The sequence below is a fragment of the Rhipicephalus microplus genome, chromosome 8, assembly GCF_043290135.1.
Source record: "Rhipicephalus microplus isolate Deutch F79 chromosome 8, USDA_Rmic, whole genome shotgun sequence".
In the NCBI taxonomy this organism is placed as follows: domain Eukaryota; kingdom Metazoa; phylum Arthropoda; class Arachnida; order Ixodida; family Ixodidae; genus Rhipicephalus; species Rhipicephalus microplus.
Window position 1 is genome coordinate 26,209,878 of NC_134707.1, and position 19,630 is coordinate 26,229,507.

Below are 19,630 nucleotides of genomic sequence, written 5' to 3' on the forward strand. Positions count from 1 at the left end.
AGCGTTTGGGGACTACGGGCTGGGCATCATCTGCACGGCAGCTTGCGCTTGAAGTTGATTGATTTGTGGGGTTTAACGTCCCAAAACCACGATATGATTATGAGAGACGCCGTAGTGGAGGGCTCCGGAAATTTTGACCACCTGGGGTTCTTTAACGTGCACCCAAATCTGAGCACACGGGCCTACAACATTTCCGCCTCCATCAGAAATGCAGCCGCTTGCGCTTGAAGTTACGGCACTTAGTTGGCCCACGACAATGCATTCAGTGCCTGCAGGTGGCGCGATACAAGAGAGCCGGTGGTGTTTTTGAGGGCTTTATATAGCAGGATGAGGTGTGACGCTCACAGGCTCAAGGTCGCAGGTTCAATTTTCGACAACAGCAGCCAAATCTCGAGCGCTGTGCAATGATACATATATTTTGGATTTTGGTGCATTATAATGACATTTTATTATTGATGCTTTTGTCTCCCCCCCTCCATTTCCTTGCGTATTACCCTGCAAAGGTCATTTCAGGGTAAATAATTAAGAAAACCTGGAGGTCAAAATGAATCAGGAGCATTTCCCATTTCGGCGTGCCTCCTAATTATATATAGTTGACATGGCAAGTAAAGGACAACCAATGATTACTGCGGCCCTGCTAAGCTGCACGACTACGCTTTATTAGTCACTGAATGAAAAAAAATTGGGGGACCCTTAAGCGACGCCTTAAAAAGTTGAACGTGAAAGCGACAATCTATTTGTCTTGTTTTGTCTTGTCGCCTAAGATATCCTGGCTCATACACACATGGGGGGATTGGCCACACTGTACCTCATAATAGTTTGTTTACAACGCTTGCTAAAAAAAAAGAAAGAGAAATTAGACAGGAACAATAATAATGTTCCTTTAAAAAAACGTGAAAAACTGCAGAAGAATGCGATAAACCAGAATATATAAAACAAATTAACAAGAATGCGGAAGGGGGACAAAGAATTGGATATATCTGGCAGTACCACTAGCAGCGTATCCTTCCGGTTGCCTGATTGAATTTCGGGCACATAGGACATCAAATTGTTTCGAACTTGCACCCACTACGTGTCCTAAAAAGCCAATTCCAGCGTTTTCTTTTTTTTTTGACCATGTCAGGCTAATGGTGCTTTTATGTTGCTGAAATGCTCTTGTCACGCGCCGGATAGCCTAAATGCTCAACAAGCTTATTAATAATTTTTAATAAGTGAAAAACCGCAATACCGAAACCGACGTTCAAACTATAGTGTGTTGTGTGACCTAAGCATTTGCCCGAACCTGCCTGATTGCGCATAATGCCCACCAGATGACACTACATGTCAACGACGTCCAGCTTGGGACTGATACGATCGGCTAATACGATTACGCTGTTATGGTGAATATACGGCGAATCGCATGTGGCCAGCAACGCAACGCCACTTGCCACCTATCGCACGCCCACCATCACAGAGAGGGAAATCGCACGCTCAACCAAGGAAGCAGGGGCCCAACCCACAAAATCAATAGCAGACTAGCAGCTGGATGCTGCCACTCAGAGGCACATCACTTCTACCACTTCCGCCAGGCAAAACTGAACGTCCCACACACAATGTTGCCATTAAATTCTGGCAAGTGTGGCGAGCGTTTGGAGGCCGCTTATTAAAGCCGCTTATCATACAGCCCCTTATCACAATCATTGTCCATATCCCTAGTAACATGAACAGGCACTTTTTGGCCATGAAATGGCTATCTTGCGCCACAAAACATCAAACATCATCGTTTGAGAAGAATCTGGGAAACTATCAAGCCTGTAATTTGGCATGACTGGCGCTAACGTGCAAGTGAACGTGCTCATTGAATTTCATTGAGATCCATTGACCTCTAAAGGTTGCCGGTGTGGGGCTTCAAAGGCCGAATCTGGCGATTTTTTGGCCATTTCAGGGCAACGATGTTACTGTGTTCCCGAGACACTCTTGTCACGCGCCCGGTACCTGAAATGCTCTGTAAATTTGAAAATCATTTTTGATAAACAAGAAGGCGCAATACCGAAAGCGAAACTCAACCGGCTTACGTCATACGTAGCACAGACTACGTACGACAAAAAAATTGGTAAGAACCGCAAGTCGCACATGGCGTCGGGCGCCAAATCAGCGAAGCGCCAGCTAAACACCATGATGGAAGGAAGATTCCTAAGCAGAGGAAGTTACTTTCACTCTATTAACAAGCAGATGCGTGGATATGTGGCAGAACACCGGCTTGCTTCGCAAACAACCCGGCATTCAATTCCCCCTCGAACACAGAACGTTTTAATATTTGTTTTATTTCCATCTTTCTCGGTTTTTCGGTCACGCAAAGATGACTTCTCGCTCACAACAATTGACGCCGACGCCGGAATTTCAACAAACGAGCTCTTTAACGCTATTGCGTTAATATGACCAACATCAAAGTTCAACTCCTGTGTTAACGTTGCGCGGAGGATTTACGTCTGACACATGGACGCGGCCGTCTTAGGCTGCGAATGTTTCCTATATTTTCGTGTGTGATTACGTGCATTACCAAGGTCGCGAAACGTGTAATGCATCAACCCAGCCATTCTTAGTCATGGACTTCTACCGTAGCGCTGTTCGTTTGTTAGTTGGAGACGCAAAACGGCAAGGTTAACCACACAGTATTTTGGTGCATCCGTAAAAGCACACATGTAAAAGCTCTTCCGTATATATGCACATCCGTAAATGCACATCCGTAAATGCACATCCGTAAATGCACATCCGTAAATGCACATCCGTAAATGCACATCCGTAAATGCACATCCGTAAATGCACATCCGCAAATGCCCATCCGTAAATGCACATCCGCAAAGGCTCATCCGTAAACGCAAGATCCGTAAAAGTACATCCGTAAAAGAGTCTACGTACGGGCCTGGCGCATGTTGTTACACTGGTAGACAAATGGGCCGGCAAGCAGTGCGGTGAAGACCAGCCACCGGAGCTTTCTTTTAAACACCTTATCTCCGGCTTATCTCGGTGAATAAACAAGCTCCACCTTTTTTCTTGTTTGCACCCCGTAGACGTAACACGGCGTCTATCCTCGATAGCAATACTAGGCTGCCCCGCGCCACTCTCGTTCGTAACGTCGAAGCGCCGGAAAATGCCGTTCCCTTCTTGCTGTATCGTTCATCCTTCCACAGTTCCTTCCGCGTTTCTTCCTCTCTTATCGTTTCCGTAAGCCTCGCCCATCGCGGTCACCGTATCTCTCCTTTTTTATCACCCACTTCCGTCGCCTTGCTCCCGTCGCTCATCCGCTGCCGCCACCACCTGATTAGCTTTTGGCGGCCATGGCGTTGTAATCCAATTGAGCGCCTTATTATCCTTTCGCCGCAACCAAAAAGGAACGCGAGGGGGGGGGATCAAATTCCCTTTAAGGAGATAATTCCCGTCTGATCCTCTCTCGTGCCCGTTTCCATTGATCCCCAAACAAGCGCGCACTTTTTTTTTTTTTTTCCCGCGCTCTTCGGCGTCGGCGGCGGGCGAAGCGCGCGCCCGCAGTCGCGCGTTCTCCGATGAAGCGAGCGCGTCGCGCGCGCGCGCGCTTTCTCTCCCGCGGGAGACCAAGAGAAAACGGAACAAAGGCGCAGGAAAGGATGTGGGCGGAGCTTCCCAGACACCTCGCCCCTCCTACCAGCGGCGACTTCCTTTGAAGTTATTCAAAACCAAACAAGAGTGGAAAGAGGGGTGGGAAAGAGAGAGTGGTTCCGCGGTGGGGGCGGGTCGCTTACGTGACCTGATGCCAAAGGAGGGCGCGCGTGCGTCAGCTCGCGCTACGACGCGTTACGGCGGCGCGAGTGGGCGGTGCGTGCGGGCGCCCCCCCACGGGGGCGGGGCGTGTGCGCGCGAGCTGCGTTCGCGGATGCTACACAGTGCGCCTGGTCGTGCGGCGTTGCGCAGGCTGCCCCTGCCATCGAGTGCGAGCAAGCTGGCGTTTCAACCGGCGGCTGCGGCAGGACCGGGGCCTTTCGGCAGCTGCCAGGCGACTGCGGGCGGCGCGGCCATGGCTGCTGCGTACCACCACCTCAAAGGTCCCGCGGCGGCGGCCGCGTACTCCATGAACGGCATCGGACTGCACACCTCGGCGGGCGTCGATCTGCTTCACCCAGGCTATCCCGGTAAGCTGGATTAGCGGCTCGCGAAGAGCGGCTTTTCGCGTATCTCTCGGAAGAAGAGGAGCACGCGTAGCGGCGGAGGGTGCGGGGAGAGGAGGCCTTGAGAGCCTCAAAGCCGATTACGGCTTTGACGGATGCCTAATTGTGTGCCGCGCGGGTATGAGGAAGGGGGGGGGGGGGGGGAGGAAGCTTGTAATACGCCTTGGCTCGGCGTTCGCCCTCTCGTGGTGCGGGCCCGGGTCCCCTTCACACACCCCTGCCGTTTTTGCGAAAAAAGCCCACCGACTCTGAGTTTCCTTTTTCTCAAAAACAGTGCACGGAGCGGTACGGCTGGACAAGTACCGTGAGGATTGGGATCAACCACCGGCACTGGATGACGTCTGGTACGGATCCGCTGGCTGCCCGAGTGAGTATCGATACTACTTTTCCTTTTTACCCTTCTTATTCCGGCGCGATTCGTGTGTACTGACGTTTTCGTGTACTACGTAATGGGGGACGACCGTCGGATGTCCCCGGGACGTCCTTCGGATGTGTGGACTTGGCCGTTTCCCAGCGCTGATGTGCGTCGTCATGGGGTCGTGTCTCGCGCGTGAAGAGAATGCGTCGCTCGCTGGAGGACGTCATAGTTCCCGGAGCCAGTCGCACGTCACGTACACGAGTCGGGTTTCGTTTTCCACTTGGTGTCGGAAGATTCTTCCATCATCGAGACGTCGACAATCTTCGGGGCCGGGCATTGGAGCAAACGAGATCCGGAAAGCGGGTGCAAGAACGAAAAGTGCGTCGCACGGCGAATTTGTCTTCGATCGCCGAAGAAACCTGCTGTTTTCGACGTATCAGCGTTTCGGTGATTGTGTATGTGTGTGTGTATGTGACGGTGATGGGAGGGAAAGGGGATGAGAGAGGAGGCTGTTTCTTTTTTTAAGAGTTTGCGTCAAGAAGATGAAGGAGGGTTTCGTGTTGAGCCATTTACAGAAACGCTCGCCCCCCGATATGATGACCAGCCACTCTCTCCCTCCTTTGCTGATTCTCTCGCAACCAGCCATGGCGAGAGGCCGGCCGATGGATTCTGGATCCGGCCATCGCGGAGTTCCTTTTCCTCCGGGCTGGATTCCGCCGTGGGAGGGTCTCTGCGTGGCCCCGCCTACCGAGAGAACGAAAAAATAAAGTCCGGTTCCCGTTGGTCGAGCTCCACGGCGGGCTCGGGGTTTGTCGTGACGTGTTCCGATAGCGTAAGGCTTCCTCCCTGTTGTATTGGGCGCTGTGCATGTGTCGTGGCGAACCAGACTGGCGCCTACACGGCTGGCAAATCGGTTTGCCCACAAGCCGAATGGAAGCCTGTTCCAAAAAAGTATTTGAGTGCTTTGTTGGTGCCAGTGCTACGTTCCAACTTCTGGCCCTGACCCTGACGTGACTCCTGCGAACGATAGCTTTTCCATCTTTCTCGTTCTGCTTCGCGTAGAAGGGGTCGGCTTGTGGGAGAGTTCTTGCTCAGCCTTCTCTTGTTTTGGTCGATATACGCATGTTTTATACTCTCCTTTTCTGGGTTTGCGGGGCGGGCAGTGACTTAGAGCTTGTGCCTTGGCGTCGTACCATAACAGACGGCCCTCCTGTCAGTCTGAAGTGACTCGCCCAAAGCTGGCGGCATGATCAGCTCACTTATCATCATCAGAGAGTAGGCGTGCCCGCAGAAGATAAGTGAGCCGCCATAGGCGGCAGAGGCGGCAGAGTATACAGCCAAGACAACTTCCATGGCCTCTATTTTGAGCGCTGGTTGCCATCACTGGATGATGATTGCAGTGCCTTTGACGCCCACGTTTCGTGTGCAGGTGTAGTGTGAAGCGCTTCCTCGTATTCTGTGTCATGAATGCTCAGTTTGAGGTGAAGAGCTGTATTCGATATTCTGTGCGGTAGTCCTTTTCTTCCACGAAATACCTCGAGACGTGATTCAGGAGCTTCGCATGAGCAAGTGTGCTATAATATATCCGAAAATATGTAGTCTGTAGAATAGCATACGTGGTTTGGAACATTGGAGGGCTCCGCTTGAAAGTTCTGAGAGGCCGTCTTCCAGTGATGCGAGCTTTTCTTTGATACGTTCGCTGCTTGGAGTTTGTGCTTGAGACGCGTAAGACGCCGGTAAGTGTTATGGTAGGACAGCTCATCAAAAATAGGCACCGAATAGAGCAACTCTGATGCAACATCGCGGTTTATGACGGTGTATTCCAGTATCGAGCCATTGGTGAGGGCTTCAAGTTCTTCTCCGACGGCCTGGCCAGAAATTTAGGTTTCTGCCCATCACGACGATAACTCAAGTAACTTGCACGTTGATTGTGAGTGGGGTGGGCCATCTTGATATTTTTCGACATGACACTGAAGCAAAATGAGGAATAAGATCAGTAAGCTAGTGAGTAAGGAGTATACACCCATCACTGCGATCGAAATCACCAGCATGAATTTCGCGCGCCCTCTGGAGCACTGTTGACTGGACCCTGAGGTCCGTGCTTGAGGTGGCCTCGCCACAGTCCTCCTCGCTGGTGGATGGAACATCCCCTGGCGCAAGTCTTTGCCGCAGCTTATGAGCTATAGCGTGTTAAACTTCTCCAGCCAGTTAGTTTCATGTAATACGATTACGATATACAAAGCTTGGTGCTGAGAATGATCGCGAACTTTCTCGCGTAGATGCAGATAGGCATTCGTTGGATAATGAAGCTATTCATGATATGCTAGGGTGTGGTCCATCGAGCCCCGTATACGTTAGCTCCAGCAGACTTCAACAGCAGCTGCTGAGGAGGTTCAAGTGGGTGGTGGGTGGTGCATTCACTGCGGAACATTATCAGTGATGGAAGTGCCAATTCAGTTGCTTCAGACTGCTCCAAAAGAGACATGCTTCTACACGCTGCTCTTAGTCTGATTTTTGTTTGTCACTACTCCGGGTGCACTCCGAAAACAGTGGCCTAGCCAGAGAGTAGTGCACCAGGCCCGTGCCCCCCTCTCCTAATTCTTTTTTTTTTTTTGGTCATGGCGTATACAGCCTAAAATGGCACTGGACCACATCGGATGCCAGGCTCCCACTCCAGATCAAAGTGCCCCCACCGAAAAAATACTGCCTGCAGCTTTGTCAAAACAATAAACATCTGTATATTATAATCTTTTTAGTATGCTACGAGCACGCATCTTTGACGGATCTGATGTCGGTTTTTAACAACAACTGCCACGTGTAGCATATAGCTCGTTCATTCTTCTCGACTTCACATGTATACAGGCCACTTCGGTGAAACGTGAAAATGACCGAAATTGCATCGGTATAACGTCGATGATCAACTGCTGCTTTGGGAGAAGTTAAGTGCCACGTTGCTTACTCCTGTCACGTCGCGCTTAGCTTTAGCGGCTTCATCTGACGTCTTCCACGAGTACTGGTCTTTTAAATACATAGTTCATTTCACGGTGCATTGATAAGTGTTATGAAAATGTATTCAGTAATAGTAACTAGCTTACTATGATATTTTATATTTATATCCAGCGCGTTCATTTACGCTGTTTACAACTGCTTCAGAGAGCCCGGCATCTTTAGTCGTTCCTTCGTTCCTTAGTTCATTCGTTTCTAGAAAGGTCTGGTCACTGCCCAGGCCTCTTCGGCCAGTGAGTCTCGCATCGACCAGATTCTTCGTGCATTGTTATGTAGACGTGTGCCTTCCATTCTATGGCAAGGGTCAGTCTGGTCCAGCAAGGGTAGAGTCATCCTGTTCCCCGAAAATAAACTCGGCGGTCCCCCTTCACTCAACCCCGCGATGGTTCCGGTCCGGGGAAAACGTGCAGATCTTTGAAAATAACTTACCAGCTCTTAAACTTTATTTTCATCCAATTTGCATTGGATTTTGTCTCCAATATCTATCGTAACAAGTTATAACATCTGACACTTCGAGAATCTTTTTTACTTGTATAGTACGTTTTGCCTCCTGCTCATAATTGACCATTTGCGAAAAAAAATCTGCAAGGTCGCTTTCCCACTAGAAGGTTGTTTTTCAACCAAAAAACTCGCACAGACTGCTTTTTTCACTCTCTCTCTGCTTTTACCGCTCCTTATTCCAGTGAAGGCATGCGAGTGTTGAAGATTGGGCGAGTTGATTCATCGTACTTGAACTGGTATAGCGCATTACGGGGAAGAAGAAACGGCCGAGCAGACCTGTCCTCTTGTGTCGGTCTGCTCGGCCGTTTCTTCTTCCCCGTAATGCGCTATACCAGTTCAAGTAAGAAGGCACGGGAGTACGACAAAACAAAAAGGGGGGTGGGTGGTGGGGGAAGGCGAGAACGCAATGAGTGGAAAAAGAGGAGTCTGTGAACGAGAGGGTTTGGTTGGAAAACGACCTCGCAGTAAAGCATCCTTGCCGAATTTCGCGAATGGTCAATTATAGCTGCTCGGAACTAGCGTTTTCAGAACTAGGGTTTTCGCCGAACTCCGAACTAGCGTTTTCTGTTCGGAAAACTCTTAATAGATGCTCTAAAGCGATACTCTTTCTGCTTACAAATCGTGCCTCAGAGAGACACTTCCATCGCTTTTTTTAAGCATTATACCTTTCTCCAGCTCCGGGCGCCAGCTTTTACGACAGATTTTTGCTCCGAGTTGAAGGAAAGATGCATTTCCGATGGAGGCGGAGATGTTGTAGGCCCGTGTACTCAAATTTGGGTGCACGTTAAAGAACCTTAGGTGGTCAAAATTTCCGGAGCCCTCCACTACGGCGTCTCTCGTAATCAAATAGTGGTTTGGGGACGTTAAACCCCACAAATCAATCAATCAAGGAAAGATGAAACAAAAATTTAGAAGAAACAATAAGACAATATGACTTCTCTGTAGACGTGTTTTGTCGACTTCCCCATCGGTTAAGACATTTACAACCATAACTGTAGATGTGTGCAAGGCAAGCGTGCGTCACATACGCATGAATACATAGAGCACGTTGTGTTTTTAATTTTTTTTATTTTATTTACATAATACTGCAGGCCCAGTGAAGGGCCCAAGCAGGAGGGACGTACTTACAAAGCTCGTAATAAGGGCAACAAAAGATCAATGAACATGAAAAGCGCGAAGAATAAGGACATAACTCAAACAATGAATAAGAAAGACATTTAACACTTTAACAATACAGGTGAAGATACAATATGCTCAATTGAGTCTATGCTATTTATGAATAATGCTGGTAATCTATTCCATTGTACATGTATGTATCTATTACACGTGCGTGCGCAATTCCCCCACGCAGTGTTTCCTTTTCACTCGCGTTCGGACTGGGTGCGCGTGTGTACGGTATACGGGACAGTGCACGCATGCACAACAGTGCGCCCCAAGTCGTTCCTTCCTCCTTGGCCGCGTTCCGAGCAGCCGATCGCCTTTTGCAACCGCATTTGCAAACACAGCGCGCGCACAACCTCCGATGCTGCACTCGCTCCACTTTCTTTTCGCCGTCGTCTTCGTTTTCCTTTCTGTATATTTTTTTCTGTGCACGCTCGTTTGTTGTCCCTTTTCTGCACGTTCTCCGAGCTGTGCGAATGCTCACGTGAACGCGCCGAGTCCTTTTCGAAAGCGCAAAGCCCTGGGCCCACAAAAAACCGTGTCCCTTGTGAGTTTTTCCTAGGACGTTAACTCTTAATCAGGTTCGAAAAGTGCTAGATATACTTAGGAAACCCGAACACTTTCATCTGGTTTTCTGGATGTAGCCACCATTTGACCAGGACCTGATGACGAGTATATCCTTTTGCAATGCCTCTTTCATTGGTACACCTTTGACCGAGCGGTGACGTCACGCGATGACATCATCGTGTGACGTCCAATTAGATGCCGTCCCAGTGACTTCATGATGTCACAATTTTTTACTGATCGACCACACAATGACGTACCGCGATCACGAAGTGGTTGTCTTCCTAAATTGTGTTGATGCCGACGATGCCAGTGGTCAAGTATTGCGTTTGATGACGATATGTGAATGAAACTCGTGGCCGCGTCTTTCACGAAACGCTCTAATCTTATACGCACGCATTCTATGTTTGCTTCCTGGAAAAGTCCCGAGGACTCCTGCTTTTCGCAATGGATCGGTATAGTCTGCAGCAACTCTTTACGGCGTTGTCTGCATGAGCTGTTGGCTCTTGAGATCACAGCGGTGACACAGCGCTCAACTGGGAAAGCACACGAAATAACTTGTCCGCGGATTCCAAGGTGATGCGGAATTAGTGCCTGTAAAACGAGCTGCTGGTTCAGGACATGCAGGAAAATCATCAACTATTAATTCCACTTTCCAGTACTGATTTCATCCTGATGATTCAGTCTTTAGCACGGGAACTCAAACTGAATAATTGAAGTGTTTCGTTGATTCGCACGTTTTTATGTAGCTTTTTTTGTTTTCTAAAGTCGTTAAAGCTGGAAGCATGCAAAACTGAAACTGGAATCGAAATCAGGTGCAAGCTGCCGTACTGCTACCTGAATAACAATAGTGTGCGTAATCGTCGCCCCCTAATCCTCCACAACCAAACATCACCGATTATATTTCCAGGTTAACACTCATGCGGACGCCACTTGTGATAATTGTATGCAAATGCATCGATCAGACGCACAATTTCAAGGCTCTCGATTTTTTACTTTAACAGAAATGTCCTAATGGTAACCAATTAAATATCCATTTATTCTGATGTCCCTTACGCTCTGTTTTTAAACAAACAGAATCGAATCTCAGGCCAGAAATACATCATAGATTCGTGCGTGCAATGCCATTGTGAGTAAAGAAAAACTTCATGTTTGTCGCGGCTTCCAGGAATCGGCCCGTCGAACTAGCGAATATTCGTCGAACGTATAGTAATACCTTCAGCAATGTTAGTATACTCAACGACACACAAATCGAACTTAAATGTATGTACAGCTAATACGCAGGTTGTTTATTTAATCAAAAAATGGAAGTGTAAAGCCCTATCTCGGCCGCTATATACCTACACCTAGAAAAATAAGTGGTGGACACAATTGTGCACAATACTCGGCTGCCCAACCGCAGGTCACAGGTCACGGGATCGTATCTTGGCTGCAGCGGCTGCATTTCCGATGGAGGCGGAAATCGCGTAGGTGCGTGTGCTCAGATTTGGGTGCACGTTAAAGAACCCCAGGTGGTCAAAATTTTCAGAGCCCGCAACTACGGCGTCTCTCATAATGATATAGTGGTTTTGGGACGTTAAACCCTACATATGAATCAATCAACAATTGTGCACAAAGCATACCAAATGGTGAATTTCTCTGCGTTTCAACTCTTTCCCTAATTAGACATGATCACAGCTGTCACTATACAGGCATGTCAATCATCTCTTGCTCATTTTGTTACCTTTTCTGACGAACGGAACGCACTACCGGCTATTCCCGGCCAAGGAAACACCGTCCCTACCCTGTCTTACCAATAGGAAACGCTTTCCCAGCTCACTCCCACAAAGGAAAGGGAGGCCTTACCAAACTATTGCCACAGAGTAAAGGTCCTTACGATTCTTTCGCACCAATGACAGGCCCTCTTGGTGCCATCGCACCAACAAGCCCTTTTCGTGCTTTCATGCTACCAAGGCAACATCCAGAACATTGTCCTTGTCATTGGATGACAGGCATTTGGCTTGAAAACACCATCCCTACCCTGTTTTACCAATAGTAAAGGCCTTTCCAGCTCACCCCCACAAAGGAAAGAAAGGCCTTACCAACCTTTTGCCACAAAGTAAAGGCCCTTACGATTCTTTCGCACCAATACAGGCCCTCTTGGTGCTGTCGCACCAAGCCCTTTTCGTGCATTCACGCTACCGAGGCAACGACCAGAACATCGTCGTTGTCGTTGGCTGATACGCATTTGGCTGTGCAAGGTGCGCCCAACGGATGCTTGACTGCGTACATGCGTCCATGTCATGTTCCCATCTGATGTGAAAAACAAAACAAACGAGTGTTGTTTATGACTACGGTAGGGACAAAACCAAAATAAGTCTGCTCCGTGGTGACACCGGCATACCCGATAATCGAATGAGCGATGCAAACGGTCAAACAGTGCGTGCACTTAAGGTCGCAAATTTCTAAGTGCAGCAAATGGGCAGCCCGCCTGGGGTCGTGGACAAAAAAAAATCACATCATACCTACCGAGCGCATGATGATGAGTGGGGAAAGAAACTCATAGACCATTCGTTGATGTTGAGATGAAGGGTAAGATAATGCGGCAGAGATAAGGCCTTTTTGCTCGGTGCATGTTGCATCACTTCTGGTCACTTCAATTTTCGTTGTCTAACACCGCAGCAAAAAGTTTGTTTTTTATGTTGTGGTGGAGTGAGAACAAAACCTCTTTAACTGCTTTCAGATATAAGAAAGGTGCCCAATGCGAAGAACTATCTCTTGTAACGTTATCTGCAGCTTATAGGAGAATACTTTTGAAATATTTGACAAGTTGTAGCAAGGAAAAGGTTGAACGTGAGCGGGCTAATTGCTAAGGCTCCTTATCCCCGCTTAAAACTCGGCGGCTGTTTTGGACCTCTATTGCAGTAATACTGTTGGCCACGTATGGTCTCGTTTGATGATAACTGGGAAAGATAAGGGTTATCCCATTGTATGTCAGTATTATCAGAACTGTTAGCAGCTCACCTTCACTGAACACATTTCATGCCGCTCTCATGATTTTACTACCTGTATGTTTTACCCGCCGTTAGCGCGAGGAACTATAGGCCTCTATAAAGGCAGTCATCACATCCATTGCACACATCTTCTGTCTCATGTGCTGGCGCTTTTTGGCCATCACATGACCCTTGCACCAGTAAACACCATATATCATCGTTATTAAAGTCCGTCATTGCCCTGAAGCGTCCACAACTTATTCTAAACACACATGTGAACCACGGAACACCTAGATACTACCATTTAGAGAATAAAAAGTGTACCTTTCACAGTGGAACTATAATAAAGGTAGCGGTGGCGTTGTGAACTATCAAAACCGACCTAGAGATGGCGCTGTTAATACTATCGTCATGATTGCGCTAGGGCGTAATGGTGGCGGCACTGGTGGCGTTGGGGGTGGTTGCTGGGCGCGCCCGCTTGTTTGTGGGCGTTTATTCGCTGCTCTTGCGGGGTGGTATTCACGTGCACGGCAGCGTAACGTTTGTATAAATGTTTCCGCTATGTCGCCAGGTGACCGAGATGCCTCAACTGGCAAAAAGCACGCCATGAATGTAAGCCCACATTGTTTATTGACAATTCGGAATGTAGTAGTGGACATAAACAAGGAACACTGTCAGCTATAGGGGTGAACATTACATAAGTACAGTAATTGCCACAAATTCAATAAAAAATTACCCACCGAAAATGTGCAAATTTGCCTCTTGTCTAGTTCAGCCAGAAAACGAGCTTTACGCTGGGCGGGCCCTTGCGCAGTACTTGTTCTTGTTGACCTTCTCTTGTGGCCCATGCCCACTGTGAGGGATCGCTAATAACTAAGTGGTCTTATAAAATTTTATTCAGTTGTAGGCTAATGGAGGCTATAAATGAAATTATTAGAAACTTTAGAACGAAATTTCAACAATGCTCACGTAATTGAACTAACTATAAATCTTTTTATTAGTAACAGATAATAACCTAAATAGAAATCCTAACTTAAAATAAAAAATGAATTAATAAGAAAAGTTATGAATAAGTCGAAGCAGAAGGGTATTAATATAGATTTCATTAGTCACTTGGTCTCGGTCAGATAATTCAGCACAGCCACTCCAACATTCGCACTAGCAAAACCCAGAAATAAAGGCTTCAAAAGACAGAATCACAGGCATGGATGAATTCATTCCAATGGCATGTACTTGGTACCATGCTGCCCCTTGTCTTTCTCACCACACATGACCTCAAAAGTTGCAGCGCCAGTAAGATGAGCCTGAGCTGCAATGTGACATTTTGGCAACACATTGGCGATTGACACATCGCGTTGAATAAGAAAATGACCTTACGCTGTTGTGCTAGGTATCCGTGCATATAACACTGTTCTAGATATTGCATTTAATACTTTCCTGTTCGTGTCTCAGCGTCCGATCAATTTATGACCAATTCCGACCAACTAGATCAACTTCCAGTAGCACTAAGCACGTGCATCCTGGGAAAACACCATTTACAGGATCATGTTGAAAATGAAACTTAGTTTACGTTTCAAAAGAGGTAAAAAGGTTGCAGTGAAGGACACTTTAATTGTATAACAATTGGCGAATGATGAAAGCCTTAGCCTGAGTCAAACATTTGAGCAAGTGAGCATTGTTGTGAAAGTTGCCACGGATACAAGTTCAGAGAATGAGCTTGCCGACTGCCGATCAGCTGACACACGCGATAGAGGAAGTTATGCACCACTGGACAGCACTCGCAATACACTGCACATGACGTCAACGCATACAATAGGGACATATAAAACACTAGTAACACTAGACAGCTAAGAAGTGCTGGAAGTCATGGTAGCAATGTTGGGGAAATAGGCAGGGAATAACCTGGTATACATACTCAGTGAAATCTGTATGATAATGATGATGATTGAAACTTTATTTTATTTACTTAATGTTTACTTTCTCTCTGGACCAAAATAGTGTCAAATCTGTATAATGAAAGTGCGGGCCATTTCCTGATATATTAATATTGCACGTCAGACTGAATTTATATATGTACAACACAATCTGTTACTTCTCCGGGAAAGTACTATGGTAAATGTTCTTAACAGCCGCTCAATATGGTATACTTGCACCACGTACAGGAAAAAAAGAAGAAAAAGCGACGGTACGCACGAAATATCTTTCATAGTTTTTTTTGGAATATAGCTCGTGCATTAATTATGCGTGTAACTTTATAACCTTGTGGTTTCGCTTCGGAAGAAAAAAAAATAGTGGTTATACAGCGCGCCTTGAAACACGCGGGTATAAGTCGTACTTCCTTGTCTACAGTTAGGATTCCCTGCCAATTAGTGAATGAAACATTCACTCGTCTAAATAATTAGCGGGTATTCGTATCGGATGATTCACACACGTTATGAGGACTATATAGTATCCCATTTGGGGGCGAGAAGTCGGATATAGAGGTTAGAAGTGAGCGCTGTTCAAGGACGCACATAGGACTAAGGAAAAGAGCTTCTCAAACAAAGAAGGCTCTTGCAGTGAGATATTCTGAATAACGAAGCATTTCACATCTTGGCTATATTCGGAGCATCACTGTGGGCTCCATATACGACAAATTGCGGGGGCCTAAAAGAAAACGTTGCGGATGATCCGAGTGTTTTCTTATATAGGCGCTCAATAGTTTACTCGTGCAGGCGTTCTTACATCCACCAAAAGATTGCGAATGAATAACATAAAACGTACGTTCTTTGACGCCACGAGAAAATTTCGAGAACCGTGGCAACGTGTTATAGTTGTGAATTGAGACACAGCGCGAGGTGACGCCTTTTCTTGCTTGTATCGTGTACCTCCATTTTCATTCGGCGACGGGTATATATACCGGTGTCGTTGTTTCAGCTTTCGCTTAAGGAAATATGGAATCGCGTTGTGTGTCCATACTTAACTCGTGGTGATGACACGTGACGCACGTAACTGTCAGCACGAAGGGGCAAAAAGTACATCACTGTCGTCACCTGGTATAGTTTAGTCTTTGCGCACGTGAATTAGATGAATGAGACAGTGCATGGCGAGTGGATTATGGCATGACTTTGCACTGTTTAATAGTTCTGAATAGATACGTGCCTGCTTGTTTTTCAATATGAAAAGGAAGGAAGTATGCTTTTAGCAACGGCGAACGTACAGTCGGGATAAATATAAAAGGGAACTCTGAGGTAGCGCTCATGAAGCGATTACTGTGTTTAGCGAAGGTTTATGAACGCGAATATTAGTTTGCGAAAGGTGGGGTGCCGTTACGGAATATTTTGCATTTTAATTTAAACTTGGAAACTGCAATTAACCACTATATGTACTGAACGAAATGTTACGTACGGTGACCCATTCGAGTGGCCACTGGATGCTTCAGTTTTGCTTTAAAGGGATTGCCTACCGCTCAGAAATATTTTTTTCTAAATTGTGGCGCTCAAGAGAAGATCGTTCACCCCTACGCTGCAACGAACGTGCTTTTGACTCATAGAAAAAAGAATTACAATTTTATTTTGATGTTGAAAGTCGACGAAAAATGAGCGCTAGCGTCACCCAACAGCGATGTGGCGCAATCTAATGGTAGGACAAGAATTCTTAGCAGGAAGACTTATTTTGCTTAAAGAAACAAGTTTAACTTGAAATTCTGTTTTACGCACTTGAGATGGTTTTAGACTGTGCCAGAGACTAATTTTCGTTTTATTTCTCACGTGTTCAAAGAGGCGCCTGCATGGTGGCGCTGCCGGTGGTGTGTTCGCTTGCCTGCATGCAAACGGCGGAGAAATGCGAATATACGGCCTCCGCCGCCGCTAATAAGAACAACAAAAAACAAAAGTGTGTTCGTGCCTTAAATGACCCCTATACAGTATTTTTTATTAATAAACAAAACTCGAGTAAGCCTAGCTGCAATTACCGCATGCGGTTTAGTTTTTTCACTTTTACCAGCAGCACGATTGTGATCGCCTCCACCGACCAGTGTTGTGGGCATTCATCCCACGGATGAAAGGAGACCGAACTCGGATAGCAAAGTTCTGTTTCAAAAGTTTCTACCCACTTTACAGAGAAACCATTGCAAAATTAGACACTTCAGACGGTACGTTTCTTATTGCGACACTAAACAGAAAAGCGGTGAATGATGGTAGACAGTATGTTTATGTCTCACACTCATGGTATTAGAGCACACGATTATTTTTGCTCAAAGTTGTGCACTGCTCGCGATAACATAACTGTGCGTGCTTCGATTCATCCTGCGATGTTTTGTGCATGCATCACGTTTGCGCGAAGCAGCGCTAAAAGCAATGAAACGAGATAGCAACCCTCGGAGGACATGAACAAGGAGATAGAAATATGTCTATGCGCAATCTACGTTTAATCTTCGAGAAGAACGTATCTCTGATAACGAGGAAGTGCTGCATATTGTTGCAAACAGTGAGTTAAGAAGCCTATGTGTTCTCTTTTATGTTGAAATTGAATAGTATCATCTGCGGGATTGAAAACTTGTTTCAATGTAACGAACCTTTTGATCTGGTGAATCGATACGTATCCGTTGTGTTCCTATAGAAGTGACACACTCGGGACAGGTGAAAAAGCAGTGCGTCCATATATGGCCGCTACCTGCAGCCTGCGTGGTCATCTCTAAAATAAAAAAAGGCTTTGAAAACACCGGCTGCATTTTTGCCATATGCCCTTTCCAGTGATTACCTCACGACTCTGCATAAATGTCATTATCATCATCAGCCTGACTACGCCCACTGCAGTGCAAAGGCATCTCCCATGATCCACCAATCAACCCTGTCTCGTGTTTTCTGCTGCCGGGTTACGCCTTCTAACTTTTTAATCTGATCAGCCCACATAACTTTCTGTCTCCCCTTCTGCACACCTGGCCCGTGTCTCCCCCCCCCCTCCCCCCCCACACCGATTTTTTCTTCTCACCAATGGCATAGAGAGGGCAATAGGACGATTTATAAAAGGTGCGCCCCCCCCCCCCCCACCTTCCCACGATAAAAAGTTTTAGCTACGCCCCTGGCTCGGAGTACTCTCAAAGCGCTCGACTCCAACATCAGCCGCATTTTCATGCATTTGATCACGTGACCCCTCGAGCTTCCGCTTCGACGTGACATCAGCTGCTACTGCGTGTACAATGCGTTTTGTTTCTTTGCGACTGAAGATTGACGTGTGTCGTGCCGCAATATGTAATTGCTTGTGCGGCTGTGCATTCACAGCTTCGTTCATGTGACGCATTCACGTGCGGATGAATGTGCGGCTGTAGATACAAGTCCGACGTGAGGTTCCTGGCTTGGATTGGGAGCAGGCTCAACATTTTCTTCAAGGCTAAAGCCTTAGATCTCTTTTTCAACATCACGGGCGCGCGCGACTCGCACGTCCACCTCGTCTTTGCTGCATGCGTTCGAATGAAATAAAAAAAATGGGAGAAAAATTGAAACACGTTCGTGGTTGCGTAGTGTATATACAGTGTCGAGTGATAGCCACACTGAAGGGTCATCGCCTTCGAGTCTTCTTTGGCGAACACTGCAGTCCAAGTGAGAACGTGGTACCACCTGCAGCCGAATGTATCAATATAGTGCACACCAAGAGGTATAGTACACTACCTTGACGCATTTGGCTGCAGGATCAATATTGCAGGATACATCTCGGCTGTGGCGGCTGCATTTCCGATAGAGGCGGAAATTTCGTGGGCTCACGTGCTCAGGTTTGGGTGCACGTTAAAGGACCCCAGGTGGTCGAAATTTCCGGTGCCCTCCACTGCGGCGTCTCTCATAATCATATCGTGGTTTTGGGACGTTCACCCCCCCCCCCCCCCCATATCAATCAAATCAAGAGGTACAGTACGGGTGAGCTCCACAGCAGACCCTGCAGGGTCGCTGAGAAATAAGCTGCTTCCACTGTTTACGGAGTCCTGTTTGACAGCCTTGGTGAAGCGTATGCAATTTACCTAAGTAAGCGAAAGCGTCGCGTGATGTCAATTCAATTTTTAAATTCGATTACTTTAATTGTGTAGGAGCATTAACTCTTCAGTTGAGATTTTTGTGGGGCGCTAGTTAATATTTCCGAAATATAACAAAAAGCTGCGACATTGTTACCCAATCTTAGTATAAGTATTCAGTTGTCTATACGTTTTCTTTTCTTACCCCATGTCGCGTTGGCTGTACGGTTCTTGGCTGCAGACCCGTGGGTCGAGGGATCGAATCCCTGCTACGCAGTCGCCTTTTGGAAAGAGGCGAAGCGCCAAAGGCCCGTACGCGTAGACTTAGACTATACGTTAAAGTACCCCAGGTGGTTGTAATTTTCGATCGGCATCTTTTCTGTCTCGTGAGAGGACGTGCGCCTAACTACGCTGCACAAACAGATAGACGCCACAATGGATTTCCATGGCCGGGGAAGGACCTTGCAGCAACAAATGCTCTCTGCCGTGCGTGAAAACGTTACACCAGTTTGGGCAAACATGCCAGTGGTGACGGGCCGTCAGGTAGAGAAATTGCAGTGTACCATAACTGCAGGTCCAAATATTTGTGACTCCTTGAAGTCGAGCTTGCTAAATTGCTATTTTTTTGAAGGAACGATCACTTTGGCACAATTTTGTGGTCCTACAGTGTCGTATTACATAAACTGTATATTTCGGTCGTGAATGACATCAAATGGTTCGCAATCTTCGTGGATTCCCCCGAATTACGCAGTGCGGTTGAAACTATCTGGTACGAATGGTTCAATAGAAGGATTCCGTACACGTTATCATTGCCGTGGCATTTCCTTTAAAGTATTGTCGTTATATAAGATATACTGATTAATTATGCATGAACAAAATGTCCATCATCATATCGAGTTTCATC

The 19,630-nt window shown here is 46.9% G+C and overlaps 1 protein-coding gene and 1 long non-coding RNA gene across 4 annotated transcripts in view; one reads left to right on the forward strand and one right to left on the reverse strand.

The window, feature by feature from the left end:
• The window catches only part of LOC142768881 (uncharacterized), a 99,893-nt gene extending 94,915 nt beyond the window's left edge, over positions 1–4,978 (reverse strand). The window contains exon 1 of the long non-coding RNA XR_012885515.1: positions 4,613–4,978. This is a non-coding gene — a long non-coding RNA (uncharacterized LOC142768881). The remainder of the gene's footprint in view (positions 1–4,612) is intronic.
• Positions 1–19,630, forward strand: part of LOC119164300 (homeobox protein OTX2) — a 231,649-nt gene that overhangs the window by 121,252 nt on the left and 90,767 nt on the right. For all 3 annotated transcript variants that reach the window (XM_075871351.1, XM_037416461.2, XM_037416462.2), the window contains exons 2-3: positions 3,928–4,145; positions 4,456–4,548. In XM_075871351.1, the coding sequence (XP_075727466.1) occupies positions 4,031–4,145; positions 4,456–4,548 (208 nt within the window). In that variant the 5' untranslated portion in view covers positions 3,928–4,030. The remainder of the gene's footprint in view (positions 1–3,927; positions 4,146–4,455; positions 4,549–19,630) is intronic.